Source organism: Eurytemora carolleeae, unplaced genomic scaffold, assembly GCF_000591075.1.
Source record: "Eurytemora carolleeae unplaced genomic scaffold, Eaff_2.0 scaffold1685, whole genome shotgun sequence".
NCBI classification, from domain to species: domain Eukaryota; kingdom Metazoa; phylum Arthropoda; class Copepoda; order Calanoida; family Temoridae; genus Eurytemora; species Eurytemora carolleeae.
In genome coordinates, this window is record NW_019397571.1 from 30,195 (window position 1) to 55,721 (window position 25,527).

A 25,527-nucleotide genomic window follows, 5' to 3' on the forward strand; every position below is an offset into this window, starting at 1 on the left:
TCAACTGATACCTTGAATACACAATCCTTTAGTGCAAACCTGTTTACCCTGAAAAGGCTGGGATCAAGATCTATGTACAGTGGAGAGAATGGAGTAAAGGCACGGAGGCTTAATCCATGCAGCATATAAATATTTATCAAATCAATCTCATAAACAAGTTATTCGACCTCTAACAAAAGTAAATGATAGGGTTTATAAAAAATTGCCAAAAAAAAATCTGAAAAATGTGGGAATAAAAGAATTAGTTTTGGCAAAAATGACGTGATTCGTGTTTTCATATTTATTTTTTAATGTCTTTTCCGAAATGTAAATTTTAGATGAAGTTATGTGATAATTTAGACATTTTTATAACGATGACCGGCCATTTAAATTTTCTCTACCCTATTCACCTTGCAGATTTTTTATGCAACAGTCAAAGAATTGCATGGATGCATAATTCACAACAGTACCTTGTACAACTTCATCTGAGCAACAATGAGGAAAATATCCTCGTTTTTCTATCTGAGAATTTGTTGAATTCAGTTGATTTCCTTCTTTGTTTCTGCTTCATAAATATGCAAACAAGAATTCAATTAATCAAATGGTGGATATCCTCATAATTTTCTCAGACAAAGGTGTGATGGGCAGCCTTGTAAATTCTGCAAGGAACTCATTAAATTTAGGGTCGACAGGCCTTCAATTCTCATCATTTGTTTATGTCGACAGGCCTTCAATTCACATCATTTGTTTATGTCGACAGGCCTTCAATTCACATCATTTGTTTATGTCGACAGCCCTTCAATTCTCATCATTTGTTTATGTCGACAGGCCTTCAATTCGCATCATATGTATTTGAAAAACCCTGAATTTTTAAAGCAAATTATGTACAAAAAGTTCATTGTATTTTTCTATTCATGTAATGAAATTTACTCTGACAAAACCTTTTTAAATTTCCAGAAATGAATGAAAAATTACCACGGCGTGACATCCATCCCTCCCCAGGGTAATTTTTTTAAATATGTAAATTCTGTTGTTAATCCTATATTTCACTAATGGATATTTCTTACATTTTATAGTCTATAGTTTCTATAGATATAATTATACTTTAGTTCACAATTGAAGATTCCTAAGGAAGATTTGGAGGTTAGTAATATTAATATTGGTTTAAAACCATGATGATAATGAAGAAAAAACTAATTTGAATAAAAAAGCTTTATGATCATGAAAATAATAAAGCTACAAAAAATTTCCTTCAAATATCAAATCAAAACTTTGGAAAAATTCTACAGTTAGAAATATATTGTTTCAGGCCTATAAAGGAGCATTTGATGCCTTCGATTGGAATCATAGTGGAAAAATATCCTACAGCTCATTACAGGTTGAATAGATATCCTACAGCTCATTACAGGTTGAATAGATATCCTACAGCTCATTACAGGTTGAATAGATATCCTACACCTCATTACAGGTTGAATAAATATCCTACACCTCATTACAGGTTGAATAGATATCCTACACCTCATTACAGGTTGAATAGATATCCTACACATCATTACAGGTTGAATAGATATCCTACAGCTCATTACAGGTTGAATAGATATCCTACACATCATTACAGGTTTAATACACTCAATAGATATTCTACACCTCATTACAGGTTGAACAGATATCCTACACCTCATTACAGGTTGAATAGATATTCTACACCTCATTACAGGTTGAATAGATATCCTACACCTCATTACAGGTTCAATAGATATCCTACACCTCAATATAAGTTGAATAGATATCCTACACCGCATTACGGGTTGAATAGATATCCTACACCTCAATACAGGTTGAATAGATATCCTACACCTCATTACAGGTTGAATAGATATCCTACACCTCAATACAGGTTGAATACACTCAAAAGATATCCTACACCTCATTACAGGTTGAATACACTCAAAAGATATCCTACACCTCATTACAGCTAGGTTAAATATTAACAAGCTGTTATGAAAAGTTGCAACTATTGTTTCTGGTTTAAGTTTTAAATGATTAATGTGCCAAATGTTTCTGTAGTTTTGTATGAGAGCATACAACCTTTGGTTTACTAAAAAGATAAATGAAAAATCGAGTTTTTTTTATTTTTTACTTCTACCTTTTTATTTATTCAAAAGTCGGTGTTCTTGCTACCTCCAAGAATGGGCTTATTTTTGCAAAAAAGATATTTACTGATCTAATTTTAGAATTATACCAAAATGGAAGAAGAGGAATATGACAATATGTGAAGCCCGTCGCACTCTCTCCAAGTATTTCTTGCATTTCTTTTTTTAAGCATTCATATTTTCTATGTTTTAATGTGTGGGAAATATGTTAGATTAATCTAAAAAGATTGGAAAATAAGGTTTACTCATAAATTATTAAGGAAATTGGAAAACTATCTGAATCAAATATTAAAGAGTTCAGAAGAAATAAGACCAAAACTTTTTTATATTTTATTTATTTTTTAATTCTATTTTAAAGAAGGAAAAAATGTTTAACACACAGACAAGCATGAAGAAAAAAAAATGGTTTCTCTGTGGAGGAGCTAGATTGTCGTTGTAACTTAGATTTCAATATATACATTCTGTTTATTTGTCTCGTTCTTTCTGTTGTTACACCTCATCAGTTATACATACAGTTAGATCCATAAAACTGTGGACATAGCAGTTGTGCAGTGTACATCGACTAGTTTCCCTTAATAAGTTGATTTTTAAAAACTATTTGTTATATTTTAACATAAAATTCATCAAATATTGCTTTTTTGTCGTCTAAATATTCCACAGTTTTACGGGTCCATCTGTATATTTAAGAATACATTTCTCTCACGACACATATTTGAAAAATTGTTTTAAAATTCTTTGCTTGGGTGAAAATTCAACATGAACAGGTTGGCTCTGTATTTCTGTTTATAGATTGTACGAGTGTCCCAATAAACACGGTAATTAAGAGACGACTTCAATATCGTCTTTGTTCCTTGCGGCATTATAATATGAAAATATTTTAAATAGTTTCACATTTAAAACAATTAACATCTGAAACTGCTGGCCTGGAGAATTCCAAAATGTGGTTTACCTTGAAAATTGACGGAGTTATCGAGAAATGAGCCCAGATTTCCTTTTATTCAATAATAATGTTTGATATCTCCGTCAATTTTATATAATATAATGGAAGGCAGACCAAATTTTGAAGAGCTCAGAAGACACATAATCGTTTTTGCCACACTTTTTGTCATTTAATCAAATATCAAAAATCAAAGACGATTTTCAAGTTGTCTTTTAATTTCCATTTTTACCGGGACACCCTGTAGGCTCTTTTTAATTTTTAAATTCTTTGTTGGAACAAGACAAAATGTTCCTAAATTAATTAAGTAACATTAATCTCCAGGAAATCTTTATAAAGAGAGTGTGTTTGGTTTAAGACACCAGAATTTATTAAAAGATTAAAATAGTTGATCAGGGTTTATTGATTTCTGCAAGGATACACATAATATAATTTCCATTTGATAAACTAAAAAAAGAGAGTATCCGTGAAATAAATACGAGATTTTACTCTAACGATTTGATTTTGTTTTCCAAATTGAAATTAAAAAAACTTTATTATGATTAATTTAAGAACAAACAAATAAAGTTTTAATTCTCAGTTACGATTAGCGCAAAAAAAGGCAACACTCAGTTACAAGTGCGAAAAAACCTTTCCTGCAACTAAATACCATTTCCGATTTCTTTTTAATCTTTTTATTTTATGAAGATACATATTTTAGTCTGCTATGAGACGAGCTGGGCAGAATCCTACTGATATTGAGGTATTATCAATATCAACCCATTCTTACAGTGGTAACCAGAACACAGTGCAATATCAACCCATTCTTACAGTGGTAACCAGAACACAGTGTAATGATCGTCGCTAAGGATTTCACAGTGTATTTGACATAGACTTAAATAGATACTAAAGGCCAAGGTACTAATGCAAGGAAAGTTATTTCAGAGGTGAACGCATCTTTTGTACTGCAGCGTACTGTCTCTGGGCGGTAATGTAAATACAAGACGGACGTCGAAGCTTTACATGGGATCCATCTTTCGCAATAAAAATCAATGAAATATTCTGGTCATAAGAAACTATTATGTGAATTATCAAAATTATTGAAACTTAATGCTTTTAACCTCTTCGGATACTAAACGAACACTGATGCATCTATTTTTGTTTACAAATTCCTCCCAGAGAGAACTGGTTACAATATGTATGCAGAGCATACGCAACTGCAATTAACTTTCCTTGCAGAATAACCTTGCTAAAGGCCGGGTTCGTAGTAAAGATGGAAACTTTTAAAATAATTATAACATATGTTATATTTAACCCAATTTAGACATATTTTACGTATTTATATGATTTTACGTATATCTAATGTGTGGAAGTAGATTGAATATATTTCATCAAATTTAACCTTCTTCAACCTCAATAACATCCTCTATCGGACCTCTAAAGTCAGTACACATAGTACACAGCTGGTCCTAATTCAAACCTTCCCAGAATAGTGATCTTCAGCTAAATCAATCGTTCTGTAAGGGCTTCCTATGGACCTCATTTTGCATTCGCGTAAATAAATTTGAAACTAATACATTTTGAGTTTAGGTAACAAGGGGTTCTATTCCCCTGAGACCAAAATTAAAGTTTCCATCAATACTACGCATACAGTAGATAGTAACTAGTAAAGATTCCTAAATCCTGAACGATATTAATTGTTAAATAAAAGAAAAACGACAATCATTTACAGTTTTCTGGTCACTTTAGTATAAAATCAGAGCATTATATTCACAATTTGTCTTTTGTTTATAAAATCAAAATTGCTTACAACAACAAAAAAACGTTTATTAAACGTTTTTTGTAGAACTTACCAAATATTCCCCCGTTTTGCCCAAACATTGTTTGTTTGATTTATCAAATGTAGTAAAAATAGTTTTATACGATAGGATTAAGTTGATCTTATGTTTCAATAAAAAGTTTAGATACGATGAATTCTAGAAACCTCTTTATTTAATCAAACTCTGTTCATTTTAATTGAATTGGTAAAATTATGGACGGGCCGCGTTGATTTTAATTTTTTAAATAACTATAATTTCTCATTATTTAAATCGGAACATTCTAAAATTAACATCATAATTGTATTTATCTCGTTTTTTATTACATGTTAACAAGTATAGTCGCGTTTTTACAAATAAAACATTTTATTTCAAAAGAACAAAATGGGAGATTTTAGGTGTTGTAAACCCATGTTACCAAATGGATTCCTATCCTTGACATTTCGCAATTATTAGGCCGGGTTGGGCAACGATAATGATTACAGATTGTTAAGAAAAAATGACAATATTCCTAATTTCAATACAAGCAAAACAAATTAATAAAGTTAAAGTGAAAAGAAAATAAAGAAAGAAAGAAAATGTCTAATTTATTTATTTAGTTAGACAATAAACAGGAATCTTTAGGAGATAAATGTCATAACTGTCTTTTGACAAATTTTTGGGATAAAATAATGAACACAAAAGTACATACAAACAAATCTGGTTTAAAAATAAAATTTAATTTTTTTAATTATGCTATCAGGGCGCTTCGCGCATATCCTCTATTTCAATTTAAAATTTTTGCTCAATCTTTCCGTATTTTCTCTTTGATGAAACAATAAAAAAATTTACAATTTTGTTTTCGTGAATTTTCAAAATTTTATGAAACTCAAAAATGTTTGGATCGAGACAACTCTTCTAATAATGAGCGTATTCAACCCTTCCCTGGGGTCACGTGAGGTCTCACACAAAATTTGGGCCCGATCGGTTTTGTCGATTTGACGTGTATTGGATACAAACGAACAGACAAACAGACAAGCAACGTTTATATATAGAAGACAAGTGTTGTTGATGACTTTTCTACTTTCACGTTACTACTTAACACTATCAGATACAAGATAAAAATACACATAACTGAAATAATATTAACTGTGCTTTCTTTCGTAGAAACTTGTGTCTGATGTCGCGTTAAGGTGTAATTTTAACTACAGTGAGAACCATATAACAATGGCATCGGAAGACGATATATGTTTTCAATGTTAATATGGAAATAGTTTTACCAGTAACATGGCATCTATTTTTTATCATCTTTATAGGATTTGTTTAAACTACAGAATAGTAGAATTCTTTATATTTTAACTGAATATCTTTGCGGAACTATTTAATCTTTAGAGAGTATTTAATGATGATCGCAGTTTATAAACATTTTAGATTTACAGGGTCATGAACTTAGAATTCAATCAAGAATATTCTTTAATCTTATTCAATGATCCAATCTAAATAGGTTGTCAACCTATTTGATCCAATCCAAACCTTGTAGCTGGAAATCCTTTATAAAACATAAATTCTTCAAACTTCAAACTTCTTCTAAAACAATATGCATGTTAGAATATTGAAGACAATGTCCATGGCATGCAGATTTATTTGTACGGTCCTTGTCCATGGCACGCGGAATCAACAGTACGGTCATTGTCCATGGCACGCAGATTCAACAGTACGGCCATTGTCCATGACAAGCGGATTCAACAGTACGGTCCTTGTCCATGGCACGCAGATTCAACAGTATGGTTCTTGTCCATGGCACGCAGATTCAGCAGTACGGACCTTGTCCATGGCACGCAGATTCAACAGTACGGTTCTTGTCCAAGGCACGCGGATTCAACAGTACGGTCCTTGTCTATGGCTCGCGGATTCAACAGTACGGTCCTTGTCCATGGCTCGCGGATTCAACAGTACGTTCTTTGTCCATGGCACGTGGATTCAACAGTACGGTCCTTGTCCATGGCTCGCGGATTCAACAGTACGGTCTTTGTCCATGGCACGCGGATTCAACAGTACAGTCCTTGTCCATGGCACGTAGATTCAACAGTATACGGTCCTTGTCCATGGCACGCGGAGTAAACAGTATACGGACCTTGTCCATGGCACGCAAATTCAGCAGTAAGGACCTTGTCAGCAAACGCGTTTCAAATTATAAATTTTAAAAGACAACTCCGTTAGTTTAAGTATTGTTGAATCATATACCAAAATGGGATTGAATTCAAATTGAAGAAACCGAACGCATCTCGTTCTTGTTGGTCCATGGTGATTGTGTTCAATCTTCCATCTGCAAAGTGGGTTTTTTGAACTGTAGCACTTTTTAAAAGTACTTTTTTCACATTTTTTTTAGAAATTTAAAAGCTTGTTTGGATTACGAAGTATATATAGATTTTTATTTGTTTATATTTTTCTTGCTATGTGTTAATTGTAGCCCCCAAAGTTGATGCTTTTATTTAATAAACTTTTCAGTAGAAATACTACAATATATGGCCCTCGTGATAAAATATTTGTTTGTTTTTGTTATTTAATTAAAATCCCTTGCTTTAATTTTAACAATAATCCTTCAAAATTCTTGTGAACAGTTGATCTAGATCCAGATCTAGATTTAGATATAGAAACAGATAAAAATACATATTTTCCACCACTTTTTTCGCAATTTTAAAAAGTGTCAAAAAAGCTTTGAAATCTTTAATTGTTGTTGTTGTTTAACTTAAGCAGAGATTCAGACTTAATATTTACGATTTTAGTAGAAAGGTGGAATAACTGTTTACTTCAAAAAACATTAGAAAAATTTCCAGATGTGTTTTATGCATAACAAAGAATGACAAAGCCCCTTTATATAAACAATATGTTTCGTATAAAATTACTCAGTAAACATCAAGCCTCAGAAAAGGAAAATAAAAAATAAAAATAAAACAATTTTTGGTTTAGATAACAGTTATATTTATGTCGTATGGTCATAAAATGACATATATTCATATTGTAATATAAATATATGTATATTGTATATATGAAATATATTCTCAATATTCACGCTACATTTACCCGGTGATCTATTACCATATATGTATATCAGGTAAATATATATCATACTTAAACCACGGTTAAGGAAGTAATAGGTCAAATTGTAAATAGAATCTTTATTAAAATACAAAAAGAAACAATTTTCGTCTTCGTTCTTTCTTTTAATAAAAAAATTCCGCCAATTTATAAAGAACACTTTCTTACTAGATGAATCAGTTACAGAAAACAAAGTAAACAGAAGAACAAACGAAGACGACATCGAATCTGTGTTTAACTAAACTTAAGCAGTGTACAATATTTTGGGAGTTTCATTCGATTTTAGTTTTATTTGATGAATTGGAATCTGGAGAAAAGGCAAAAACATTATTGGAAATTTAATAAACACAATATTCCTGTGGTTTTACGCCAAAACAGATATTACTGCTTTATATCTATAGATGTATACATACTAAGGTTTTCAATGGGATTGGCTCATCTCTTTTTGGTAAAAAAATATATTCGTCTATTCGTAGAGGGTGGTAGAAGATTATGTTAATATAATGAAGACGACTTTTTATTTAAGTTTAAATTGTTAACACGCTTTTTTCGAATTACAAGTTTACAAGTATATTAAGAGAAAATTTTTAAATGGCAGCTTCTCTTAGTTTCCATGTCTTTTTGTATCCATGCTGTTTAAAAGCTTGATATTAATCAAAATTGAAAACGAAATTCGTCTTCACTGTATTGATATAATCGCCTACCAACGTATTTTTTATTTAAGATTTCTCAGAGTTTTCTGTTTTCATTCCTGGTTTTTTAAACTATTTGGACGGTTCAGCTCTTTGGATGTATATTGGATTTGAAAAGAAACTAGACACTGAAACGTGCCAAAGGAATTGAGTCCTTGCAACAAACTCTAATTTCCTCATCCCTTTTTCTTTGAAACCTAAGATAATTCAAACTTCATATTTGATAGATAAGATAATCCGAATTTGAAGTATCAAAGGTTTACACCATCAGGTTGCAACGATATAGATTTTAGAAAATTCAAGTTTGTGGCAAAAACTCAATTCCTTTATAGATAAAACATGGGCACAACAGTTCAAAGTCGAACTTAATGTCACCTGCGGTCGAATTTTAAGAATTTAAACTGCGTGTAGATGGTTGATCCAGCTTGAAATTTTAATCAGTGTTTCGAGATTTGAGCTGCAATTCGAACCGGTTATTTGCAGTTCAGCATGGCGGGTCAAATTCATTATATTCTACCTCTGTTTATTTTTGTTTTGTTTTTAGGTCTTTTTCAAATGTGTTTTTTACACCTAACATCTTGTATTTCTATCCTGTATCTTGTATCTCACGGGTTTTATGTCTAACATCTAACATCTTGAATTTCTACTGGTTTCAAACCTGAATCTTATCTCTTCTTTGCAACAAGTTTGGAAACCAGCCAAATCTTTTAAACATGTTTAGGATAAAACTTTAAACTTATTTTCATCTTGTCTTTATGCTAGTTTATTATAAATCCCATTTTTGTCTCTAAAATAAATTATTTTCATATTTTCATCTTAGGTGTCAGATCTGATCAATAATATCCATGATGGATCCGGGTACTTAGAGTTTCAGGTATTCATGATACATTGATCAAATATATATACACAATAGTCTTTATATAATTATACAATTTACATACTATTTATACATTGTATAGTGTAAACAATACATTCTTCAACTCAGCTTTATAATATTCTATACCCTCTCATTCCCTCTACACTTTATACTCTACACTCTATACTATATACTCTATACTCTATACACTCTATACTCTTTACTCTATACTCCATACTTACTCTTTACTCTATACTCCATACTCTATACTCTATACTCTATGCTCTATACACTCTATACTCTTTACTCTATACTCCATACTTACTCTTTACTCTATACTATATACTCTATACTCTTTACTCTATACTTTATACTTTATACTATAATCATACTATAATTATACTATAATTAGGTGGGGATAATACCCAAAACAGCAAATAGCTTATCTCCAACTAATTGCTATAATCACATAAATATAGTAAACAATATAAAAATAGTAGCAGATTTTTTTGCCTGTGACATTATAACTTGTATGAGTATTTTAGAAATAAACTATATCTTATCTTATCTTATCTACTCTATACTCTATTCTCTGTACTCTATACTCTACACACTTTATACACTGTACAATCTGCCCCCTATCTGCACATATAAGATAAAACTGAAATATATAATTTAACTTTACCTTCATGTGTGCATGTGTATTGTGTATGTATAACAAACCAAACTTATACCCGTAGATTCAAATTATTAATTATTGTCAACTTCCAATAAACAATATTCTCTACAGTGGTTTTAATCCAACTTTATTGTCTTGTATGCTTAGATTCAAATATGGATTATTTCTGTGTTACAGATTGATTGAGAAAGAACCATAGAGAATAGAATATATAGAGAGGAATTAAAAAATCTCTCGGTATGAATTTTTTCAGTCCCTTTCAGCCTGAAAGGGAGTTCAAAGTGTACAAATCATGTAAATGTTCACAAATTATATGAAGTAGAGTACATTAATACAGTATATTCCCTAGACTATCCATTTTAATTTCGAATTTTTTAAACTGTTAGATCAACTTTATCATGAATTAGGTGAATAAAAACATCATTTGATTTATAGTTATAACGGAAAATCATCGTTTGTAAAGTGGAAGGCATAGAGTCTATGTGAAATGATCATTGGTCAATTATGAAACCAGCCTATTTCATAATTTGGTTTTCTTTTAACAATAATTTTAGATTTTCTATATAATGATATTCCAGGGCCCAACAGGTTATATAGCATAAATATGTGAAGTACACCTGCAGTATGGAAACAGTACAACAAAATGGCCGTTTCCACTTTTTTCTAGTTAATTCCTCTCTATATATTCTATTCTCTATGGAAAGAACCCCCTCCCCCCTCTCAATAAAAATTGTGGGGTCAAAGTTTTAAAGAAGTTTAGATCTTGACGATAAAACAGATGAAGTTGAACAACTTCTTTCTTCCTATATCTTTCGCAAAACCTTTTTAGAATAATTTTATTTCAGATCTTCTGTAAGATACTGACTGACAGGGCTCGAGATATGGATCTGGAAGTAGGATACAAGGTCGTTTATATTTATAAATTGAGTCAAGGATAGATTAAGATGGGAATAATTTGTTAATTTTTACATCTGTTTAATTTGGAAATCTTGCTGAGAAAGTTAAAATGGATGAACAAGATAAATCATTAAAAAAATTAATCATGACAGAAGAATGCATTATAAATAAATAAACTATGAATGGATGAATCATTAATGAATGGAACATAATTAGATGAATGAAGGATGGATGAATAATGAATGATAAGTGCAGGAATGAATGATGAATGCAGGAATGAATGCTGAATGCAAGGATGAATAAATGAATGAATGAAAGGATGAATAGGTGGATGAATGAAAGAATGAATGAATGAATAAATGAATGAATGAATAATGAATGCAGGAATGTTTCCGTGTGTTCAGTAAGGATGAGGAAGGATGTATCCCAGCTGAAGAAATTAAGTAAGAATATTTAAGAATATTGAATCAAAATATTTAAACATGAGAAGATACATATCACATTCCGTCCATATTAACTATTTATATTCATTACCAATGCTTGTGCTCGAACAAGGTTTTATAATGACTCTTTTGGTTTATTTTATACTCACAGTTTGGAAGTATTGGGAGCATTGTTAAAAATGATATTTTGAAGACATGACAAAAACTCTTTTTCTCATATAGCTTATAAACAATGGTATATTCACTATAAAAGTAAATAAAATGCATCCTTTCCTTTATATACCTTGGATGATCTTATGAATTTTGAAAACATGCTCTTAAACGAAATAACATTTGATTTGGATTTTAGGATTAGATATCATAAACATAAACACATAAACATAAAATTACCAAATTACAAGATTGAATGTCGGAAAACCAAATATTTTAATGACAGAAAATATATTTCTGATTGTGTTTTTATCGTCTTTGTGTACAGTGATATTTATAAGAACGTTCAACTAAAATAAAATGCAATGAGTATTGATTTTTTTATGTTTACACTAATAACTCCTCTGATTCAAGAGCTAATGAGAAGAATTTTTAATACGTTTCCAAACATAGTTGCTTTACTCATACTTTTGCGGAATTTCAAAATTAGAGGAGCTACGAGGTCACAAAGTCCTTCCAGTGATGTCCCATAAATTTTATAAACCCCTTCGCACTGAATATTCCTGAACAAAAAGTAACAGACAAGACATAAAATCCTCAATTATATGATCATAATTTCATAATTCAGGAATATGTAAAATCAAAAACTATTTTTTAGTCGAGAACAGATTTTAGATATGTCGAAAAATGGCTGTTTTAAAAGTGACAGTACAAAGCCAAAAATGGACACCAACATGCATTTTTGCCTCGCGCGTCGGTACGAAAAGGTGTATTTAAAGAAACAAAAGAACTCCCGTTTATATTAAAAGGCCCTGACCTCTAAGCCAGGTCTGAGAAAAGTGTTTATATAAGCTATCCATCAACTACGGTTATATTATACTTAATATATTATCTTTAGAGGTAGTAAAGGATGAAAGGGCTTTCATGTTGTCTTGTCTATAAATCACAAGTCTAACACGTCAACCAACCATTATATTATATTTATGAACAAGGATTCATCAAGGAAAAACATCTAAATTCTTAAAGGAAAATTTAACGTTTATTGGGGTCACCCGCTTACAAAACATTCATGTGTTTTCTTTATTTGAGAATCAATGACGTAAAATAAAGATTGATCGCCACAATCCTTTTTTTAGTTTTAGGTCCTAAAACCATAGATAATTGAGATAAGTTTTGTTTCCTGCAAATTATATGGATTTGCTAGCAGCTGGGATAGAAATAGAACAAAATATTGCTTTGACCAGCTCGTGATCTTTTTTCAGAATGTATCATAGAATGTTTCACTTTGTACTATTATTTTTAACGATTTTTTTTATAGATTTTGTTTAATAGCTTTTTGTAGGAGGGCGAGACCCATAAATTAAAAATATTTTTTTGATGACCACCACTTTTGTCGTTTTTGTTCGAATGGAGGAAATCTTCGTATAGGAATTGAGTCTTTGCCACAAATTCTGATTTTCTAATCACTATATCTTTGGAACCAAATGTTGCAGACCTTAGATTTTTCAAACTATAAATTCTGTTAGATCAAATAATCTGAGTTTGAAATATCAAAGGTTTACAAAATCGAGTTCTAAAGATATTGAGGTTTAAATATTTGATTTTGTTCCTTTCATGCTTGTTGAAGAGTCAAATATACTCAAATATACAAAAATTAATGATAAAAAAAACAATAATATTATCATCCTAATCTAATTACCGATATTTGAAGCAAGTGACACTGTTTTCTTGTTTAAAAATTATCTAAGTTATAAAACTGTAATTAAAAATCTTGCAAAATCATCAGGGGTAATAAAAACATTAATGAATGTTAACGCACTCTTTTCTTGTTTTGAAATAATCAAAGTTTAGATTTATTAGTTGCATTAACAAACCTGAATAAATGCCAAATTGAAAAGTCTTTATACTGTGCAATTGACATGAAACTGTTTATATGTTTCTGTTTTAAGTGTACATATGTTTTTATGTACACTGTACAGCATACACATATGTTTATATGTACGCTTAATATAAGTTTGTGTGTACACTTCTCTAACAATTCTGTGTACACTGTAATGTTTTTATGTGCATCGTACAGTGTTTCTGTGTAAACTGTACATATATTTTATGTACATGGCAGATATGTTTCTGTGTACACTGTAATGTTTATATTTGTATCGTACACATGTTTCTGTGTAAACTGTACATATATTTTATGTACATTCCACATATGTAATTGTGTACACTGTAATGTTTATATGTGTATCGTACAAATGTTTCTGTGCAAACTGTACATATATTTTATGTACATTGCAGACTGTAATGCTTATATGTGTATCGTACACATGTTACTGTGAAAACCGTACATAAATTTTATGTACATTCCACATATGTTTCTGTGTACACTGTACATAAGTGTATATGTTCATTGTAAACATGATTGATTATTACATTCTGTTTATTATAGGTTTGTTTTGATGCATCTTCCAGGAAAAATAACGTACAAGGGAAAAGCATTATTCAAATAAAATAAATATTGTATTTCATCAACGTAGAATTGTACATGTGCGATATTATTTTTATTATAGAGACCGTAGGCGTAATTTCAAGTGACCCTACATATAGAGAATATATAGAATGGCATATTTCATGCACAACGATAACTTTTATAGCTTTGTATGATCAAAAATGAAGGAGATATCCATGTTTTTAATTTTTAATTTAAAAAAAACGACAATATCGTCAGCATCAAAGATCAGATATAGAGTACCTTTGTGATTCGGGTATTCCTCTCTTTTAAATGAAAGGGCACTCCAATTACAAATACATGTAATAAATCTAGGTCCTGAGATTACGCTACTCAAAGTCTAATTACAGTCTCTATCTCTAGCCAAAACTCAAGGCTCTCAATTCTAGCCAAAACTCAAGGCTCTATATTCGTCCGAATAATACGAAGTTTCATGTAGTACTACTTTATTTTATATACAGTTAAAATCAAACTGACCGTAATGGCCAGTCAGGGTCAACATTTAAATAGATAAGATATATTACTAACATAGATAATAAGGATCGTACTAGACATTACAGCAGAAAATGCTACATACAGTCACTGTAAGCGCGAGACAAATCTGATACTGCGACAGATTTGTAAAACTTTAATTATTAAATTATGAAAAAAACTATGAAACTATGAAAAAATTATGAAATTATGAAAAAATTATGAAATTATGAAAAAAATTATGAAATTATAAAAAAATTATGAAATAATGAAAAAAATATAAAATTATGAAAAGATTATAAAATCATAAAAAAAATACAAGAATATGAGAAGAAGAGAATTTATGAAAAAATTATGAAATTATGAAAGAATTATGAAATTATGAAAAAAAATTTAAATTATGAAAAAATTATTATATTATGATAAAATTATGAAAATATAATGAATTTTGCCCGATAGGAGATAGATGAGATGATTGCTACAGTTGACAGAAATGAAGATTGGAAAATAAGTTACTCCGAATTTAGGGTAAATTAAAAATATGAACGAGTATAAATGTATAGAATTCAATTGAATGACTTGAGAAATGTTAAACATGCTAAATATTAATATATATTTATCCATTTGCTAAACTGTGCACGGCACTGTGCATTTTTGAGATTTGTACACATTTTTCATAAAAAAAACTAAATATTTTGACACACCCTTTAAGCAAACACATCCTTTAAGCACAGTTAATTATATCTTGTTTGATTAAAGTGTTTGATAAACTAAGTTTGAGAAAATATTCTGAAAACAAACAAAAGTACAACTTTTAACAACTGCCGATGTTTAAAGTTTTTCGGGACCAAACACAGGCCAAAAATCCTATCTCATATAATCAGAAACTAGTTTATCTAAAATATCTAATCATTCTGGCCCAGCAAAAAATTATAATTTAGAAAATTAACAGAAGTATTCAAAAAAATTAAAAACAAAACTCATTCAACCAATTAAAGATCTAAGTGTTGATTGTTGATAAAGGTTAGAAGGAGGAATACCGTTAATTTTGTTTATATTTTAAAACTTGTTTGAATTAGGGTCAAAAAACTTTTTCTTTTGAAAAGGAGGCATACATTGCTAATTTACCAACTATATCTGTATAAAGGTGATGTTGGGTGCAATACCTTTAGTTCTAACAGATCCTATCAAGAAAAATAAACGCCAGGAACCAGAAAAGGTATTTTCTACAAATGAAAATTTATTTACATCTTTTTAAAGGGACAGCTGTCGTAATTTCCCGTGGTTCTTTGTTTAAAGATGGCATTGGTATATTCTTGAGCATACAAAGCTTTCAAGGATACAAATGTGAATCGGACATGCCACTTTTTTAATAGAGGGGCACTTCAAATAACGTGTAAAGTCCCATTAAATGATAAATTTACTGTTGAATATTTAAATGTTTATATACCTAGGTTGACCTGCATACATTCACCAAGAATTATGAAGAAAAAACGGAAACAAAGCCTTAATAAGAAACTAATATCCTCTAGAGATATCACACTATGCATGCCGACATGCTACATATGTAATGAATTCAAAATTTTCATCAATTGTTTCTGAATGTATCTCACCAAAGGAACTGATTACTTGCCTAAAATTCTAATTGAGGAATACCTATCTTAGGACTCTAATAAATAGGATTACACAACTAACCCCTGCTGATATATTGTACTTAAAAGCTGTACCGTAATTATATTTGTGAGTGCAGTAACAAACATAAAAACAATGTAACTAACCCCTGCTGATGTATTGTATTTAAGAGCTGTACCGTAATTATATTTATGAGTGCATTAACAAACATAAAAACAATGTAACTAACCCCTGCTGATATATTGTACTTAAGAGCTGTACCGTAATTATATTTGTGAGTGCAGTAACAAACATAAAAACAATGTAACTAACCCCTGCTGATATATTGTACTTAAGAGCTGTACCGTAATTATATTTGTGAGTGCATTAACGAACATTAAAACAATGTAACTAACCCCTGCTGATACATTGTATTTAAGAGCTGTCCGTAATTATTTTTGTGAGTGCAGTAACAAACATAAAAACAATGTAACTAACCCCTGCTGATATATTGCATCGTTCTAAATGCAGAAAATTTATAAGTTTGAAATTTTAGTTTGATTTCTGTTTGAAATATATTAAACTAATATCTGTATACAAACTACCAATTCGAACGTTTTATTACGTTGATGATTGAGCTCCACATAGTTTAACACTAAACTAAAATATTCACATTTTGGCGCGAAAATCGATTAGGGTTTTTACCAAATACATCTTCAAACCCGAAGGCTAAAAATATGCTAAATAGAACTAATGTCTTAAGGTGAGGTTAAGTTAATGTTAAAAGCCTAGCGACACTTCAAAATATAACCAGTCTTGCTAACTTGTGCATAATTTTTAGAATTGTATAATCTGCTGTGGAAAATTGAGAATGTGTAAAATAAAAGGTACGGTCTATGTAAGGTAGTTAAACTGAGTATGCAGTGTTGTGGACAAATTCGTTTAAAATTCTTATAAAACTTTTTAAAAATTTGTAAATCCTGAGTTTGAGCTCAAATTCCACGTTCAAAATCGTACTTTTGTGTGGATACTGGATACGTTTTCAGAATTGTTTTTTGTTTTAAATTATTGAATAACGACAACAAAAAATGTAAACAGTAAACTAATTAGTTGTTTAGGAACAGGTTGAGATAAGTAATCTTATTCAATTATTATTTTCTGAAATCTTTCTTTAATCACAAAGATATTCTGCAGATTTTCTGGAATTTTAGTTAAAAAGAAGACGACGACATTTGAAGAATTTAAAAAATCTGCGAACAAATTCTTAGAAAATAAGAAATTCAATATTATGATGGAAAAGGAAATTATTAATTCAAACTTCGATTTATTGACAAATTTATTTTGAGAAATATGTTCCTAAACATCTAATTAGCTTATTATAGAATTTTTACTACATTTTTCGTCGTCGGTATTTATCAATTTAAAAAAAAACCCGATTCTGAAAACGTACCCACCCAAATTAATGTCGACTTGGCGCTCAAACTCAGTAATTATACATCGTGGAAACGTATTATATGTCTCTAACGAATCCTAAAAAATTTGTCCACAACATCACTGCATACTCAGTTTAACTACCTTACATAGCCAGTCTGTCCCTTTAAGCTGAACAGTTTTTGTCTTTGTTTTTTCTTTTAAAGGAAAATTAAAGACAGATGCAGATCATGCCTTTTGCGTTTAATACTGTCGTTAAAAATCATCCCCCCTCCCCCGGATAATTTTATTTGGCGCTAAAGATTTCGTGTTGATTATGATTGAACTTTGATGCAGAACCTTTTACCGAGTTAAATACAAAATGATTGACGAGAACTTTTTCAGAAAAGGTTTAAAGAATATAACTTGTCAAGTTGGAAAACTGCATTTTGTCAGCCAGAGCCAATTTTGAATATTTATTATTAAACAAAATCATTTTTCTCCTCAGCTGAAAAGATTTCTTTAGATAAAAGGTTAGAAAACGCGAACAATAGATGTTTTATTTCTTCACAAAGCTTTCAAATTGATCTTATGTTTACAGAAGAGATTGAATTTGAGAGACAGGTTTGGTGTCTCCATGGATCTGGGTTCAAATGTATTCTACGCGGAGAACGGTTAGAGTATATTTAACCCTGGAGTTGTATACGTTGTATCCTGGAGCTGGGTTCAATGAATCCTGGAGCTGGGTTCAATGAATCCTGGAGCTGGGTTCAGTGAATCCTGGAGCTGGGTTTAGTGACTCTTGGAGCAGGATGTAATGAATCCTGGAGCTAGGTTAATTGAATCCTGGAGCTGAGTTAATTGAATTCTGGAGCTGGGTTTATCGAATCCTGGAGCTGTGTTAATATAATCCTGGAGCTGGGTCAATTGAATCCTGGAGCTGGGTTCATTGTATCCTGGAGCTGAGTTCATTGTATCTAAGAGCTGGGTTCATTGAATCCTAGAGCTGGGTCAATTGAATTCTGAAGCTGTGATTAATGAATCCTGGAGCTGTGCTCATTGGATCCTGGAGCTGGGTTCATTGTATCCTAGAGCTGGGTAAATTGAATCCTGTTGCTGTGTTTAATGAATCCTGGAGCTAGGGTTCTATTAGTTTGAATTCGAAAACCGAAGATAAAAAAGATAAAATCATCTAAAAAAGTGCTTTATAACTATCACTAGTTTAAGTTTCTATTACAAAATTGATTTAAATCAGGTTTGGTTTGGAATCCCTTTAAAGTTTAGAATTTAATCGAATTCCAGGATTTGCTGAGCACAATTCTGTAGATAGACAGAAACCAGGATCTCTTGTGTAGATGTCAATCAACATGAGATGTTACCAAAATAAAAACTATTTTATGGTAAAATACATAAAGCGTGAGTTGCTGCAGCTGCCTCAGATTGGATTAATTTAAGTTTACAGTGGATGAAAGGCATTAAACCTTTTTCTTTGAAACCGTGTTAAAGTTCTCATCTGGTTTATACACTTTCTGCTTAAAATAAAAATACCTAAAGTCAGCAAACTGAACTCTTGTTTGTTACTATTTATATATAAAGATATATGTTATATCTTATACTTGTGGATCTGTTAAAATAAAATCTAAGCATTAAGAAATGTTTCCAATTGTCCAAACAAATAAACTAAATTGAAAACTCCGGATTTTAAAGTTTTTTTAATTGAACTGATTTTGACTAACAACTTTTTGAATTAGATATAGAACAAAAATAATCCCCTTTTTTAATTGATTTTTCATATTTATTTCAATTTACGAAAAGAAAAATAAAACTAAAAGTTAACGTTTTAGTAAAATCGCAAAGCATCCTGAATTTCTGATTGTTTCTAAAATACCTTCCCGACTCCTTCTTTGATCCTCATGAAAGTGTGAGAAGCGAAAATAAAATAATAAAATCTGGTGGAACTGCTGGCACTGTTCCCCTGCGGAACATCTAAAGGAAATGTTATTTGAGTGGTCTTTGAACTTAACCAGGTTTTCTTTTTACACTTACCCTCCTCCCCCATAGAAAACCTGAAACCAATTGTCCACATAGTTACTTTTACGCTATCTTATTATACCATAGAGATTGTTGAAAATTAGATTCTTTTTTAATTCGATTCAATGAATTTTAACAAAATCTTTAATCTCACGTTCAATTATTTCTAGATGCAAGGACTACACTCGCTATTGAACTTATTGTAGTCTTTAGAAACCAAAATATCATAACTTTAGGATGGAAAAGGATGGAATAGGATGGAATAGGATGGAATAGGATGGAATAGGATGGAATAGGATGGAATAGGATGGAATAGGATGGAATAGGATGGAATAGGATGGAAAAGGATGGAAATGGATGGAATAGGATGGAAAAGGATGAAAAAGGATGGAATAGGAGGGAATAGGATGGAATAGGATGGAAAAGGATGGAATATGATGGAATAGGATGGAATCTATTCTAGTTATAATCTATATCTCCCACACCAGCAATCTCGAGCTATTGTTAAACTTAAAAGGTTTCTCTCATTACTGTAGAAATCCCATTATATAAAATTCTACTGCCCCATCTCTTCATGCTTTATGTTTGATATTATTCTTATTGTATTATATCTCTTCTCCTTTTCTTTTATCGAATAGATGCAAAGATAAGAACAGGATAGAATTAAAAATAAGAAATAGAAATACAAGAAAATAAGAAGACATAGGCTTTTAGCGAGCTTTTATCTTTGAACATCTTCTCTTTGTAACAATATAAAAAATAGCCCAAAAAATCATAGGTTTGATAATATTTTTTCGTACATTTTCAAACTTTTACCCAAATCAAATCAAATTTTTGTAATTTGAGCATCTATAAACCTTTCATGGGGTCATGTGAGGTCCCACACAAAGTCTGGGTCCGATTGGTTCTGCTGTTTTGACGTTTCTTGGATTCAAACAGACAAACAACCAAACAAACAGACTAGCAAGGTATGTATATAGAAGAGGATAGAATTTAAAGATAAGAATACAAGAATATGAGAAGAAGAGAATAGAATTTAAAGATAAGAATACAAGAATATGAGGAGAAGAGCATAGAATTTAAAGTTAAGAATACAAGAATATGAGAAGAAGAGCATAGAATTTAAAGATAAGAATACAAGAATATGAGAAGAAGAGGATAAAATTTAAAGATAAGAATACAAGAATATGAGGAGAAGAGGATAGAATTTAAAGATAATAATACAAGAATATGAGAAGAAGAGGATAGAACTTAAAGATAAGAATACAAGAATATGAAAAGAAAAGGATAGAATTTAACGATAAGAATACAAGAATATGAAAAGAAGAGGATAGAATTTAAATATGAGAATTTCACGAAATTTTATGACTAATGAATGTAGAGCGGAAAAGAAGTTGAGAAAACCAGAAATCAGAAGAAAACCTATAAAATATTTAGAAGGCGCATGAGGGAACAAATATGTAAAGAGGGAAAGAGAAATTCTTAGAACTGACTAGGTAACATTTGAAAATATGCGATAAAAATAATCTAAAATAAATTAAAATGAGTGAAAATGATGCATACCTAAATATTTAAAGCAAACGAAAACACGAAAACAGAGAACACGAGAAAAAGAGAACACGAGGAAAAGAGAATATGAGGAAAAGAGAACACGAGGAAAAGAGAACATGAGAAAAAGAAAACATGAGGAAAAGAAAACATGAGGAAAAGAGAACATGAGGAAAAAAGAACATGATTTAAACAGGACACGAGGATAAGAGAACATGAGGAAAAGAAAACACGAGGAAAAGAGAACACGAGGAAAAGAAAACACGAGAAAAAGAGAACACGAGGAAAAGAGAACATGAGAAAAAAAGAACATGAGGAAAAGAGAACATGAGGAAAAGAGAACATGAGGAAAAGAGAACATGAGGAAAAGAGAGCATGAGGAAAAGAGAACATAAGAAAAAGAGAACATGAGGAAAAGAGAACATGAGGAAAAGAGAGCATGAGAAAAAGAGAACATAAGAAAAAGAGAACATGAGGAAAAGAGAACATTGGTAAAACATGAGGAGAAAAAGGACATGAAATAAAGCAGGCAAGAGAAGAAGATAACATGAAATAAAGAGAACAAGAAGAAAATGAAAGAGAACATTGAAAAAGTGAAATTGAACGAGTAAAATAGAATTTTAAAAAATAAACACAGAAGGAAAAAGGACATAAGAAAAATTAAATATTGTTAAAATAAGGCTCTTTACATAACCTCATGTGAGTTCAGTACACCTGTCCCTCCGCTCCGTTCAATGTTTTGTGAAAATCTGTTTCCAATAATTTGATACTTTACTTTCCATTTATTGAGGTCTTTACTAACTCTTGATCCGATATTTGTATTCCGAGATAGTAACTTCACAAAGAGAAGATGTAGCACTCTACAGTTCCCGGTTCAAGGATACTCCAGGATACCCAGGAAACCCAGGATACCCAGAATACCCAGGATACCCAGGATACCCAGGATACCCAGGATACCCAGGATACCCAGGATACCCCGGATGCTCCAGGATACCCAGGATACAGACATTAATTAGTTACACAATTAATTAGAGGCAAGACATGACTCCGCCCATCAATTCATTCATTAATGGAACAATTCATTCTAGATCACACTCATCAGTTTGTTAATTCATTCAATAATTTATGTATCAATTTATCATCCAATTCATTTATTAATATATTCATCAATTCATCATCCAACTCATCTATTAACATATTCATCAATTCATCATCCTATTCATTTATTTATAAATATATTTATCAATTCATCCTTTTATTTAATTAGTTCTTAATTTATTTCTTAATATATTCATTGATTCATCATCTTATTCATTTATTTCTTAATTAATTTATTCATCTATTCATTATCCTATTAATTTTTTTAAATTTATTTATTAATTCATCATCATCTATCATTTATTGAATGATTCGTTCTTCAACTCAATTCATTGATCAATTTATTTATTGATCAGATAGCCTTCAACTCAGTTATCAATTAATTAATCAATTTATTTATTGATTAGATAGCCTTCAATTCAGTCCTCAATTAATTAATCAATTTATTTATTGATCATATAGCCTTCAACTCAGTCATCAATTAATTAATCAATTTATTTATTGATCAGATAGCCTTCAATTCAGTCATCAATTAATTAATCAATTTATTTATTGATCAGATAGCCTTCAATTCAGTCATCATATAATTAATCAATTTATTTATTGATCAGATAGCCTTCAAATCAGTCATCATATAATTAATCAATTTATTTATTGATCAGATAGCCTTCAACTCAGTCATCAATTAATTAATCAATTTATTTATTGATCAGATAGCCCTCAAATCAGTCATCAATTTATAGATCAATAATTAATTAATCGAATAATCCGTATTTCAATTACTTAATCAATTTATAAATCTTTTGATTAATTAATAAATTACTTATTTTTTGTTAATCTATCCTTTTATTCACTAAACGATCCATCCAATTATTAATCGTTAAAGCAAGACACATATTCCCCGTTCCATCCTGTAAAATAAGGTTTTTAATATTTTTTCCAGACAAACGTTTCTCTTAAAAGTATTTTTGTTGCTCTTTTATAAAAGGTTTTCATGTTAATCTTGATTAGGTTTTGGATTAAGTATATTTATTATAAAGTGGAAATTATCTAGAAAATAAGATAAATTAGACAAGCAAGATAATTATCTAGATACCTGGATACAGAGAAACCAGGATACCTGGAAACCGAGAGACCTGGGTACAGCTTGGTACTTAGAAACCAGGATACCTGGAAACCAAGAGTCCTGGGTACCTGGGTACACAGAAACCAGAATACCTGGAAACCAGGAGACCTGGGTACATGGGTACACAGAAACCAGGATACCTATGAAACCTAAATATTTATAAACCTGGTTATAATGAAACCTAAATATTTAGAAACCTGGTTATAATGAAATTTAAATATTAATAAACCTTGTTATAAGGATACCTAAATATTTATAAACCTGGTTATAATGAAACTTAAATATTTATACAGCAGCTAGACCAAAATGGCTGAATTTTTTAGGAAACCCATATGATCCTGGTAGAAAAAATAAAAATAAAACATATGGATGTTGTTACTCCCTACCCTATGGTTGGTATAGGCTAAAAAAAATGTTTTAACCAAAGTATTTTTTTTAAATCCTCGGACAACAATGGGAACTAGAGCTAGTGATGAATAAATCTAAGAATGTGTTCCGATCTCATGTTCAGAGCAATAACTGTAATATATTACAAAACCTTTAACAACTTTCCTAATTAAAAGATTGAACGAAGATGACTTTCAATCCACTGAATATCACTGTAGTTATTTAAACAAAACAAAATAAAAAAAGTTTGAAAAGTTCATTTGTAAAATGGTCTGTATTTGTATCCCTGAGTTGAAGTGAAATAAAAAGCTAAAAGTTTAAAAGTTCTGAAGTTTTGACGTTCTGAAGGTATAAAACGGGTTTATTTCATTAGCAAAGTTTTCTGAGTAAATTGGATAAAGATACAAATATATAATGGGAAAGCACTCTAAATTCATTCCAAACTGGGAAAAATATAAGTATAAGATTTTTACATACAACATTTCATATTTTTTTCAATCCAGAATAATTTCACACAAAAAATGTAAACCTGGAGTCTAACTTTGAAGTTAAAAGGACTGTAAAGGAAAAATGAAAAGGATGTGTAGACCTGAAACCTAAGAACTTCAGAAGTTGATCGAGGCCTATAGGAGTTCTATCTGATGTTCATGTCTCGAGAAATTGATTTAAAGCTGTGTCAAAAGTATACCAAAACTTATATATATTATATCTATTTAAAATGAAAAATTATCAAATTCAAATAGGAGCAAACATGAGTTTTTCAGGCTCCTCTTGGTTATAGTCGTTTTCAGATTGGTTGCTTATTTGCTGAATAGGATCTGTTTAAAACTTAGATTATTATTGATAGAATTCACAGTTCTAAGTTCTACGACATTTTCGCTCATTTTCGATTTTATCCATTTTTCAATTAATTTCCATTTTTTCGGAAGTCATATTTGCAGAGAAACCACAATTGAAAACAATCAGTTCTCAAAATGACAAACTTTAATATCTAAATCATACTTGACCAGACAGAACTTTTAAGGGTTCTATTGTAAATCTGACATTGCCTTCTATAAACATAAAAAAATTTAATGTTTCCTGAAAAAAAAAGAATGTCTCCCCAGTTCAAATATTTATTTTTGTCTGAAATTAGGTGTTTTAATTAAAACTTAGAAGAAAGGTTTTAATATTTACACAGAGTTTAAGTAAACAACTAAAATACCAAAAAAGAAAATCAGAAAACTGTGAAATGATATTTTGAAATGAATACCAATATTTTAAATAAAAATCGGTTGCGACATTTGTGAATTAATGAAGAAACGCAGACTTCTGTTTTCTGGTCACTTCTGATTATATATCATTTATGTACAGTGCGGTCCATAAAATTTTGAAATAGAAAGACGACATTAAGTTTATTTGAACTTTTTAGAAGGCAAAAAGCAAATAAGTTCATTTAGTAAAATTGGTCTGTGTACAATTATAAAAATCATAACTTGAATCTGACAATCGTATTCTTAAGATTTTTGAATCACACTGCATATAATTTTATAATTATTTATAGGTTAGACAAATTTACATATAATGACGATAATATAGTGATAGAAAGATAGATATAAATATATATAAAAAGGCACAAAAAATAGAATTGCAAGTACCAATAGAAAAAGATACTTTACGTAATGGAACAGGAAATTGGA

General features: G+C 30.4%; 1 protein-coding gene across 1 annotated transcript; it reads left to right on the forward strand.

Moving 5' to 3' along the window:
- Positions 1-650: 650 nt before the first annotated feature.
- On the forward strand, positions 651-16,843 carry LOC111714977 (neo-calmodulin). The gene is made up of 11 exons (XM_023490204.1): positions 651-982; positions 1,089-1,122; positions 1,289-1,357; positions 3,770-3,811; positions 9,456-9,509; positions 11,016-11,075; positions 11,452-11,510; positions 14,107-14,146; positions 15,097-15,165; positions 15,785-15,856; positions 16,092-16,843. Exons 1-11 carry the CDS (start codon positions 939-941, stop codon positions 16,146-16,148), a joined length of 600 nt encoding a protein of 199 aa, XP_023345972.1. The 5' UTR covers positions 651-938; the 3' UTR covers positions 16,149-16,843.
- Positions 16,844-25,527: the final 8,684 nt, after the last annotated feature.

Coding starts and splice junctions, on each gene's coding strand:
- LOC111714977 (XM_023490204.1), top strand. CDS start 939: ATGAATGAAAAATTACCACGGCGTGACATCCATCCCTCCCCAGG. Junction 983..1,088: donor GACATCCATCCCTCCCCAGG/GTAATTTTTTTA, acceptor ATTATACTTTAG/TTCACAATTGAAGATTCCTA. Junction 14,147..15,096: donor CAGGAAAAATAACGTACAAG/GGAAAAGCATTA, acceptor TTTGCCCGATAG/GAGATAGATGAGATGATTGC.